Source organism: Pezoporus wallicus, unplaced genomic scaffold (genome assembly GCF_028554395.1).
Source record: "Pezoporus wallicus isolate ANWC-B61680 ecotype Strahan unplaced genomic scaffold, APGP_CSIRO_Pwel_v1 contig_6787, whole genome shotgun sequence".
NCBI lineage: Eukaryota > Metazoa > Chordata > Aves > Psittaciformes > Psittacidae > Pezoporus > Pezoporus wallicus.
In genome coordinates this window covers 1,692,712-1,704,953 of record NW_026636951.1, presented here as the reverse complement: position 1 = coordinate 1,704,953, position 12,242 = coordinate 1,692,712, and the positions used below count along the sequence as shown (strand labels likewise).

At 35.7% G+C, this 12,242-nt stretch overlaps 1 protein-coding gene across 10 annotated transcripts in view; it reads right to left on the bottom strand.

Moving 5' to 3' along the window:
• The window catches only part of EXOC6 (exocyst complex component 6), a 92,839-nt gene that overhangs the window by 58,897 nt on the left and 21,700 nt on the right, over window positions 1-12,242 (bottom strand). For all 10 annotated transcript variants that reach the window (XR_008971337.1, XM_057402322.1, XM_057402319.1 and 7 more), the window contains exons 5-8: window positions 11,739-11,784; window positions 3,235-3,439; window positions 1,909-2,064; window positions 1,164-1,232 (exon numbers count right to left, since the gene is read on the bottom strand). Coding sequence is in view for 9 of the 10 variants with exons in the window: in XM_057402322.1 (XP_057258305.1) it covers window positions 1,164-1,232; window positions 1,909-2,064; window positions 3,235-3,439; window positions 11,739-11,784 (476 nt within the window). In the remaining variant the exon portion in view is untranslated. The remainder of the gene's footprint in view (window positions 1-1,163; window positions 1,233-1,908; window positions 2,065-3,234; window positions 3,440-11,738; window positions 11,785-12,242) is intronic.

Sequence of the window (12,242 nt, the reverse complement as noted above, 5' to 3'; positions counted from 1 at the left end):
ACATAATAAGTGTGGATTTGGATTTTTCTCCTATCATGGTCCTTAAAATACAATACCCTCTCTGCCTAATGATTACATTGTGAGGAATTCATGTAACATCCTACTCATCTCATTAAGATGACCATTCAGTAGAAACCATCTGTTCATTTGAAATCAGTTGATTTCATTGACTCATCTACCTACGAATGCAATGTAATTTGTATGCAAGCAGAATAAAGCAGCTTAGCATTTTTTGAAAGGTTTATTTTAACTTCATGAGCCTATTATTAGGCCAGTGGTATTTAGAATTCCATTACTTGGACTTATAAAAAAAATCTTCAAATCAAATTATTACAAAGACTGTTACTTACCTAACTCCTTTATAAGATATAAAGAGGAAAGTTTTTAAGTTTATAATGACGATTTCATCGTATTTAGAAATACTGCTAACCTAACAAAATCTAAAAGTGAAAAAGAGTCTTTGCTTAAAACCAAAAAAAAAACCCACTTGAAACTGATATGTAAATTTACTAGAACACTTTCAGTTGCAGCACAACTTTACACAGTGTGCTACTAACATATACTGATCAAACATACTAACCATCCACCTCCAGCCTAAATAGTCAATGCAGTTTTCAGATGTGTAAAGCTATTACTAAATTCTAATTCTAATGCCAGATCTCTACTCAGTCCTGACATAAGTGAAAAAGTGTATTTGATCTCAAATCCACACCAAAAATGGAGATGTAAAATATGACACAACCTGTCACAATCTCCAGTTTTTGCTTGCTGTTTTGCTCTACTATTCCAATTTCCAAAAGATTTAGACTGAATATTCCCACATTTTGTAATATTGATCATATCCCCCCAAACATTTGGGTAACATGGAACACTTGGGGGAACTGCAAAAGCAGTAATAGCACTATTCGGGCAGACATGCATATTTTACGTATACGTTTAAGAACAACTGAGTAATTAACATCTTGTGTGTCCCTTATTAGGCATACAAAATAAAACATGCAGTCATGCCCTGAGTATCCATACTTTACCCATCTCAGCTGGTTCACCCAGAATTACTACTACTAGAAGCAATATGCTTGCTTGCAAACTATTACAATTTAAAAATACGGAAGTGAACAACTTCAAAAAGTAAAATATCTTTTTGAGGTCACCTTAATACATACCAAAACAGAGTAGATGTGCAAACACCTATAGACTGGAGAAAAGTCTACAAGATCTTGGGCAGTTAACACCTAAAGAAGTAAAGGAAAAATAAAAGTAAATAAAGCATAAAAAGCATACAATCTCAAAATGTGATACATTACCAACAGAACTTGTCCAATTAATAAGGACCCCAAGATAGATAGGTTCTATCACAAAATTAATTGCTTGCAAATTAATTGCTTGACTCTCCCCTCCCTTTTGTACTACAGTACTAGATTTTATTTGTGTTATAAGACTGGAATCTTTTCACTGTTTTCAAAGTACCAGATGTAAAGGTCTAAATATTCACTGTGTTATTCAATTTATGAATACTAAATATTTGGTAGCTGAAAGAGATCTAACACAAGCTGAAGTCTTCAACATAGGAATGCTGGCTTTAGCAACAGCAGAATAATTCAATGGGCCACATACCATTTACAGTGGGCAGGTAATGTGTAATGTAAATTATAACTCAACTCCCTAATAATATAAATTCTATCCAGTCTAATATCCCCAGACATAATGCTAAAGCTAGCATTAATACAACTAATATTTTGGCAGTATTTTTTCCCCTTAAAATGCTAATCTAGACTGGTGCCACTTGAAGGTGTCCTCTGGCTCTTCCTGACTAATGGTGACCATCTACAGGCAGCACACTGCAAATTCTGTTCAATAAGCCTACAAAATTCACTTCAAATGAGACATAATGATTCAGTATAAAGTTACCTCTTCTTCGTGTTCATCATCTTCTTCAAACGTTCGCTTCAATGTAATTTCATTCTTGGATTCCAGAATTCTGCTTCTACCTAAATGCATATTCCGACCATAATTTACATTATTCTGCTTCTGAAGAGAGGTATTAAAGGTTTTCTGCTGCTGAGCCTGTTTTAAGAGTAGTACCAATAAAGAGGGATGTAATGCAAATTTTATCACTGATGAGTATATGCTATGACATGAAAAACAGGTAGTGCTACTGAACACACATCAATATAACTGCAAGACATATGCGTGTCCTTAGCCTACACCAATTATTTTGTCTTTAATCATTTTGGAATGATAAATGAGTCCAATACCATATTTCTGCATAATTTTTCCCTAATCCCCAAAATACAATTTTAACAGTAGAAAAAATAAAAAAGTAATCTGTAATTTTCCTGATCCTAAAGTGCAGAGAAACAATATTTCAATGAAGTAGTTATCATGATTTTTCAGCTATTTGTTTGTTGTCTTCTGTTAAGCCTTAGTGAACAGCCAGCTGCAGAAGCCAAACGCACTATGCTGTCCTATTACTGAAACAAATGCAAGATAGCATAGTATAATCTTGCAATCAAGTTTCATTTATAATAATCAATACTTCTCTTTACAAGAACCTCAGATGATAAAGTGGCAACCTAACCTGCAATCTACCAAAAAAAAAAAACAAAAAAACTTCACTTGCTCTCCAAATACATTTAAAAAGCATTAACTTCTTTAAAGCTCACCCAGTGTCAGATTATTTTGTGATGGAACAGGCAAGGGCTCCAGCTGTCCCAGTATCCTCCTGGCTCTCACCTCAGTCCTCTGCATTAGTGGTACTTTAGAAAGAACTAGGTAGTTATCTCAACACTTCTTTTAGTCTTTCTCATCTTTGCCAGCTGGCCAGACAGGCTGCTCTTTGTTTTGGTGTAGTAGCTGCTGAGTCTAGGAGTTGACTACTTGAAGTATTTCACTATTTTTTGTAACTTGAGATATACAGCATTTCTCCTTCCTTTTCCAGGGAGGAAACTACTTCTTGTCTAGGACACAGATACAAATTTGGAAAGAAAGTTTGATGATACTGAGGCATCACATCGCTGCTTCCTGTGTCAGCTAGGGAATGCTAGAATTGACAACTTCATGTCTAGAAGATGTTATCCAAGATGTTAGTAAAGCATTTCACAGTTCATCTTTACTCAAAGGTGTATGTGATGATGATGATAATCCTTAGATAAATGTTTGGGCTAACCCAAGACTACCAACACTGATATTTTCAGTAGATAATAGAACTGAAGTGATCCTGTTAGATCATCTTACCTGCTTCATGGCAGTTTCCCCAATTCTGTCAGAATGCTTTCGAATACTCTCTAAGAAATCCTTTAGATCTGACATTGATATTTCTTTTATTTCTTCACGCAGTTTTGGAAGATTTTCTATCATTATCTGGCAAAACCGGTACTGGCTAACTCTAGGAAGATACAGATTTTCTAGCTGTTCCATTGTTTTTAAAGCGGAATAGTATCTATAAAGAGATCGATTACAAAATCAAATTATGTAGCTTCTTACAAAAAATTTAATAAAATATTTATCAAATATAGGATACCAATAACAGGCATGCGATCAAGATACATCTATTGAAATCAGTATGTTCTTAGAAAAATAAAAAAAAATAAGTGATTCATAGAACGCTTTCATTTGGGAAAAAAACTGAACTGTCAGAGTGGCTCAGTCAAGTCAAAATTTTAAGTAGGTTCCTATGGTATTAGTTGTTCTGATCAATAGAGTCACAGAATTATGGAAACATAGAACGGCTTGGGCTGGAAGGGACCTTAAAGATGATCTATTTCCAACCCTGGTACCATGGGCAGGGACACTTTCCACTAGACCAGGTTGCTCATGGTCCCACCAAATCAGGCCTTGAGTCCTAATACCACATGAAGCATCCTGCAAGATAGAGGCACTGAAGTCATAACAATTTCCTCCCCTTCTAGCTTGAATTTATTTGGATATTTTATTAGTTCTTTTTTCTGAAACACAAATTGCCAGTCACCCAACACTGCAGTACATGCACCAAACAATGAGAAAAATTTCCTAAAGTGTGTCTGCACGTATGTGCCTTCTTTAGGCAGATTACATGTGAACATGTAACACACATCTACACCCACCTTCTTTCCACCATCCTTAGCTGGAAAAGACATGTATACACTTAGCTCACGCAATATTTTTTCCAACAGTGCATACTTTGCTGTAAATCACGAATCTTTACTTTTCTGACAAAATACAGCATATCCTACCAAGAAAATGACTACTCTGAACAAGCGTTAAGGACAGGTTTTTTTTCTTTTGAAAAAAAAAACCAGGTTTGTGGTTTTGGGTTGTTTTTTTTTTTAAGAAGAAAAAACAACAAAACAACAAAGACTCCATAATTTTCTTTATTCTTTCATGTTCTGTCAGCCTACAGACTTATATATAGCAGAAATACGGAAGATACGGTCTGACAGGGGGGAAAATAAAACACCAAGAAATGGTACCTCCCATGTCCATACACTATACAGATGTTGTACAGCTATAACTATGTTGTGAAATTTCATGCAAAGGACAATGAGTTTAAATACTCAGAACTAAGCGTAAAAAGCAATTTAACTGCAATAAACAAACAAACAAAAAGACTCAGTTCTGACATCAGAAAGCTACCAAATACAGTTATTTACCTGTCTTCACTTTCAGTACTCTCACAGATTACAGGGATTGTGAGGCCAAGACTTACTTGCTAAAACCATTTACCAGCTTCAGGCCTGTAGCATATAACCAAAATTTTTATGTTTTCAGTTGATGTAGAGAAACACTGAAAGAAAGAAATTTTGACTGAGGGAAATTGGTTTTCTAAGCTTCCTCTTATAGAGAGATGAACAGCACATGGAGATGGTTCAGAGCTGAATCAAACTCTTATATGCCTGTTCTTGAAGCCAATATCTTTCTCTATTTCATTTTCAAATGTCACACAGGCTCTTAAGGAATAATGCTTGAGAAACTTTTTACGTTATTGAAAAGATGAAGCAAAATAAAAGTGAGCCAATTCTGAGAAAGACAGCTAAGCTAAGAAGGCAATAAACAGAAATACTATGATCAACAAATCTTTGCTGTCAACAACATTTTAAAGAGAGGTACAGGAATGCCGTCAACTACATTTTAAAGAGAGGTACAGGAAACAGGTTAAAACATGAATAGGACAGCAGTTAGTTGTGGATGTGACAACAATTTTCCTTTACGTGGCATTCTTACCAGCCACTCAGCCCAGGTGGCGTTTGGAAAAATGTATTTAGTTTTGCTTATTAGAACAGAATAAGGAGAAGTGATGTCTTCTAGCTTGTCTTGAATGAAGTAGAAAACCTGAGATCAGACTGAATTAACTTTCTGATAGTTTCAAGCCTTTCTTTTCACAAATACAGAGTAATATCCTTAGCCCATTATTTAGCTTTTTATGGTATAATTTTAGTTCCTTTTTCTTCCTGAAAGTCCTACACAATCAGTACTGGAAAATAACCAAATTATTCTGAAAGGAAAAAGCTGAATATGAGCAAAGTCCCTTCAAATGTTCAAGAAAATCTGGAAAAGTGTCCTTTGCAGTTCTGCTTCTGAATATTACTTTGTTGATATGGTGAGTAAATATTTTCGAAGTGAAATAAAATTCAAGTTGCTGGCTCCCCTTCCTTACACAAGAATTAATAAATTATTAATACTACAGTTGTGACTTTTTGTTCCACTCTGAAATCAACATATTCTTTTGAATTTTCTCAATAAAGACATTTCAAAGCTGGAGGATGGGGGGGAAAGCGGGTGGAGGTGGAGGGAAATCTCTTTTATTCCAGAACACAACTGCTTTCAGGAGACTGCAAATAGAGTTTTCAAGTGTAAATTAGGAGCTTTTGTTTATTATATACTTGCTTTATATAAAATATACATAAGGCATCCGGAATGTTGGAGATAAGAGGGGGTCTGGAGGTTTTATTTGTGTGGGTTTTGTTTTTTTAAATAGTAAATGATCAGGAGTGCCACATGGTGAGACTTCTGGGGAATAAAACCCAGAATAATAGCATCAAAATAGTATAAAAGGGTTTTATTTAAATTATAAGGATCAGCTTATCAGAACACTGTTAGTTCATCTGGAAGGTTTTTGACTGCTGTCTCTAAGATCAGAATTAACATAATCCATTTAAAATCCATTCTAGAGTCCCTTACTAATTATATATATATGGATCTCAGGACCTTGCCCTTTTAACATCTGTTCTGATTAAGCACTGAGGTCTTATTAATTTGAAGGTCATCTGCAGGTCATGATTTAAACTAAAAAGTTTTGCATATCATTTAATGGAATTATGTATTGGTATATTATGCTTTTAAAACATTCCACAGATTTAACTCAATGCTGAAGATTTTGACAATAATATTATTAGTTCCTATCATATAGTATCAATTATATAGGTGAAATTTGCCCACTTGACTACAAATGAGTTAAAAATATATTTTCAGTGTTATTTCTCCACAGAAATATAGGAGTCCTCTATCACTTCTTCTGAGTTAATCATCTGGTAAGAATATATGCCTCAATGCAAAATTTACAATGTAGGCTTTGAAATTAAAGACGCAAGTTTGAAACATCAGTTGAGGTCATACGATAAGACTATCCAGAACTGAACTATTTTGTCATCAGAACCAGAAAACTGTAAGATGGATAGATGGATTTTACTAACATCTCCAAACTATAACAGTGGAAACTTTAAAAACTAGCAAGCAGGACTGGAGGCGGGGAGGGGGAAATAAAAATATTAAAAGGAGAAAAACACATACCACACCACCCAAACAAAACCAACAAACCCCAGAAATTAATATTAGTGCTTTAATCATCTTATCCTAAAATTGAGCTGTCGTTCTACAAAATGTCTAAGTCCCAATAATAGTTAGGTCTGAATCAGAATTTGAAACATCAACACAAAAAATCCAAAAGCAAAAGAAAGTGACTGCTACTTTAGTGCACATGAAATATTGTTATATTTTAAATGACAGAGAGAACTTTCAAGTTTTTTTATCAGTAGAGTGTTATTTGGAGGCAATTAAGAGAAATACCATAACTTACTAAAAAGCCCCATCAATTTAAACTAGAGCAGTCGAGAAGCTACACAGGACAGGAGCAAGATTAACTAAAAGGCTGTAAATTTTACTGAGAATAACATATTTGTACATAAGCCTTCTGAGTAAAGAAACATATAGTCATGTCCCAAAATGTCCTGCTGAAAAAAACAAGAGGAGAGATGATAAAATGAAAATCCTCATTTTAATTAAAGAAACAAACTTAATTTACAGAGAAAAAATAGTAGTGTTCTCCAACTTTTGTGCTTCCCTCAGAGGCAAATGCTGTATACTCCTGCTTACTACATTTCTGTTGAGTAAATATAAAAACCATTTTATACTGAACAACTCTGTACCCCAAACAAATTTAAGGGAGTTCATTGGAATTTTTCAATAATACTGCAGGAAATTCACATTCATAGATGGTGAAGATGATATACTGAAAATGCAGTTAAAAATCTTTCACTGCAGGAAGAACTATTTATTTATTTTGTTTTTAAATCTAGTTGCTTTAACAATTCTAAGTGTAATTTTTAAAACTTCCCCAGCATAACAAGTTTATTAGCTACCCAAAAGCACCACGACCTTAGAACAAGGCACTATTAACTCTGAAACTTCTGTGAAGTGAGTCAAAAGCTCAATATTTCTGAAAATCAGATTAAAGAGTTGCTGTGTGGAAAAAAAAAAAAAACAAACCACAAAACAACCAAAACCAAAACAAAAAAGAAACCCACAAAAAAAAAAAACACAAACACACAAGATTTGTGGAATTTTTAAAAACAGCAGTTACTGAATGAATGGGGTTGTGAGTGTGGCAAGAGATCAAGCAACTGACAGTTCAGTATCAAATATATGTTTTGATGTGGTTTTTTGCCAGAGTCATGGTATCTTTGGGAAGTATTGTTTTACAGCTGATGCTTCATTTTGACATAGTTCCAGAACAATGCAGAAGACCAAAACACCATTGGTTTTATCTGTTCTGAAATCATTCCATACAGACACAGGTGGAACCAAATTATAAAAATCACTGATTTTCCTATTTGCATCCTGTATGTTTTCAGGTTTATTTGAATGCTTGGAAGGTTCATGGAGAGAAAGGCTGCATGACTGTCTCAGTGAGACTTAGTAACCTAAATAACTAATCAACTCTGTCTTTCCCACAGTTCAGAAGAAATTTTACAGTAAGGTCAGAAAACAAATTCAAGGCTTTCAGGACAAAAAGCTCCCTCTGAAGCACCATACTCTTTCTTGAGTCTTTCTCAGAGTAGATTCAAGAAGATTCAGCAACAACCTTAGCAGGTGGATTTTTTATTTTCATTGCATGGTGGGTTTGGGTGTTCTTGTAATATTTATTGTGGAAGAGACTTGCAAAAACATTGGTTCTAACAATTCCCAATTAGACCACAATCACTTGAAGCAACTGGGAACTTTCTCCAATGCACAGGCCATGGTAACAGAGCTCTATAAAACAGGTGATAGCCTTATCTCCGACCAAAAAATAAAGACTGAAATAGTCCAGTCTAAATGCATAGCCCCCAGTAGGTGTTTTGGTGAGCAGTAGAGAAACCACACCCCTCCCTCATGCTTCCTCAGCTAAGACTTTAAACCTTCCATAACTCTGTCCAGCCAATTGTGTCTGTTTAGAACAGATTTCCGCAGTTACTTCCTCTCACAACTATAGTTCTTGTCAACTTCTGTTATCCACGGCTCAGGAGACAGATAAATAGTATACAGAGCCTTTCACCTCCAGGTCATCAGTTCAAATGTAGCCCATGTTGGTAGGGACCAAAAGTTGCTATCAATAGATGGCTTTCTGGTCTCCTTAGTAAACCTTCATTCCATCTGCATAAACCAGTATGTATTTCAGAGCCAAAATCCGGCATTATCTTAAAAGGTGTCCATCATAGCGAAAAGGAAATGGAATTCCAATCTTCATTTTAAAACAACTGTCCCTCTCAAATACAGAATATCCACACTTCTGTCTTCCCTTCCTTTAAACATTAGAAATTCCAGCTTTATTCACAGAGCAAAACCGTAAGACAACAGATTAATGAAAATGTGTTCTAAAAGGCTGCAAGCAGACAAAGTCAAAAGAAAAGAGATCTTTTTTAAAAAGACAATGAAAGCTTTGCTGCATTAACAAACCCCAGTGAATGTTTATGAGGAAAAATATTTTTGCCTAAAATAAACATTCATTATGGTTTTGTTACTATAGGGATTGTGAATGCTCCTCCCTCTGAGTCTTCCAGGAAAGCTTCACAGCAAAACTTCGAAAGGTTAGTTTTGAAATTCCTTGTATCTGCACACATCAGCAATCAGGTCTTTGCACTGATGCATGGATGTCCTTGCTATTGCTCAGTCACATAGTGATAAAGGCCAGGATATACTCACTCTTTAGATTTCTTGCCTGCTAAGCCACAAGGAAATTACCATTTCAATTACCTGCAAGTTCCGCAGGATAGCCACCTCTAGGCTGTACTACAGGGAATTGTAAGTCACAGGAAAGTAGTAACTGTAGTGTAGCTAATGAAAGATGAGCTGGAGCAGTAGCCTGCAGCAGAGTCTAAACCTTCTGCTCTCCATGTGATTTCAAGGTATGGTACATCAAAGCTATGGCATCTCCCCTCTCCCTTAGATCTTTTTATGGTATGACAATGACATGTCCAAACCCCTCAACTCAGTATATCATCCTTTGACTTTTAAGACTTCCTGCCTGGTAACTCCTACCACAGGAAAATTATCAGATGTGAATCTCTTAAATAATAGAAATTTACATTTAGATTAAAAATTTCTCAGAAAGCACATCAACCATCAGTGGACTCTACAAAACCACCAGTGAACATGGAGTCAGAATGCTAAAAGCCATCTGCAATTTTATCTCTCTTAAGTGATCTTTCCAGTACAATATTAGGAACTATAACTTCCCTTGCAATTCTAAAACTGGGATGGTACTTGTCTGACAGAGCGAGAGAACAACAGAATGCAGGCTCTGATCCCAGTGTTTCCATATTGTTAACAAGCTAAACGTAGCACACTCTACAGACCACCCTGCAGAAAGAAGCAGCGAGTCGGACAGCACACCCTGCAGCCTGTTCTCTGACCATTAGTAGCAACGGCACTGGGCTGTTTACATATTTCTGCTGAGCTGCTCCGAGAGCACTGCAACAAACCAGTGTTTTCAGAGGAAACAGCGTGTAATAGTCAAGCTGGTAAGATCTATCACACCGGTTTACATCTAACAAGTTTTTATTGTAATAAAAGGCAGTATAGTGCCATAGCTATTAGGTTATTCTTAAAGCTCTCACATTTCTTCAGAATCATAGAATCATAGAATAATTAGGGTTGGAAAGGACCTTAAGATCACCTATGGGCAGGGACACCTCACGCTAAACCATCTCAACCAAGGCTTCGTCCAACATAGCACATATACCACTGTCAAAGATATATCAGATTGGCTGCAGTGCTGATTGATACGATGTGTACAGTTGATTAGATGCATTTTGGACAGGTCTACATGCAGGCTTTAGAACCAATTTACTCATACACAGTGGCCATCGCTGAGAATTTTCAGATGTCCAGCAGTATGCAGGAGGTGTTGCCTATCCAGACAACAGAAATCCAGACAAACAGTCCAAAAGTAAATCTAGATTACACTGTAGCCCTGTAAACACATGACTAGGCACAGCTAGCTCCAAATGGAAGCAGTTAGGTCCAGACAGACTTCTTAGCAGGAGCTCACTGCAGTAGTGCCAGGTTCACAAAGAGGCAACAACAATGGTCATAAATTCAGCAAAGGAAGACACAGAGCAATCGGTGTGACTGAGACTGTACAAAAAGCAGGCAGGGATAAACATGGCAATGATGCTGTAGAAATCAGGATGAAGAAAATAGCAGCAGTGGTATTCCCAGGGTGGGTGTGCATGAGGCGCGAGGCAGCAGCAGCCCCAGCAGGACAGGACGGAAGCTACAGGGGGTAGGGGCAACCAGGCTGCTACGGAGACAGAACTGGAGATACTTGGGTTACAGCAGCACTGAGTGGCTCTTCAAGAAGTAAAGATACAACAGAGGAAAGATCAACTAGTCACATACCAGTTAGAAACCATTATTCTAGAAATTTATTTTTAATTACAGTTGTAATTATTTCTCAAGAAGTCAATTTGTCACAGAGGCAAAAAACCCCAAACAGCAATACATTTTCTGCAGTTTATTCTCATAGCCCCATGCACATTAGCATAGAACTACTTGATAGGTCTAAAGAAAGGTATATGGAGAGGAATGTCCTTTTTTCTTGGATTATGAATTTGATTTAAAGACATCATGATAATCAGGTTTTAATACACTCTGAAAGATCTTTAATCCTTAAAGATTTTACTATTCTTGCTTCTTAAACTGTTTTAAGTATTAAAAAATAATACACTTCACATTTTATAACCATAATTTCACTGCATGTGATGCTTACTTAAGTAAACATTATTTTTCACAGCAATCACTAAGTTCCTAGAAGTCTTTATATTTAATATAGCATTTGTTCACTTGTAGTGACATTCTTGAAACACAGACAAGGTATTATGAAAAGAAGACTACACAAACCAAGCTACAGGACTTAGAATAGCAAACACTAATGTAAAAAAGTAAATATTCGATCAGTTCACTTACAAATGTCACATTTTACTCATAGAACTAAGTTCACTCACCTTTTTACATTCATCTGTTCTTTTAGTTTGCTGTACATTTCCAGCACTGCATAAAAACAAGCAGATTAACCCATGTATCTTACTGTGGCTTTAGTTAATAAAAGAGGAAAATATATACAGTAAAGGACAAAATGAACCATAGAAAAGGCTATCCTAAATTTACCTTATTTAATTCCTACTGTAACATAAATGCAATTAAACTAGTAAAAAAAAAAAAAGTGTAGAATGCAGCTAAGAAAGCCAAAAGAACTGAATTCTTAGCAGCTCTTTAGTGAAAAAGATATAAGATTAAACAAAACAGTAGACACTATATACACCAAGTATATTAATTTACTTACTACATACCATAACCTTAGCTGCATTATCAGTCTATGCCCTGTCTTCATTAAATGGCAACAGTACCACCTACTGTACTCATAACAAGTCAACAAGGCTTTACAAAGAAAAAAATCTCCAATCTGTTCTATGCCAATATTACAAACAGGATAAAATCCTTATAGAGCT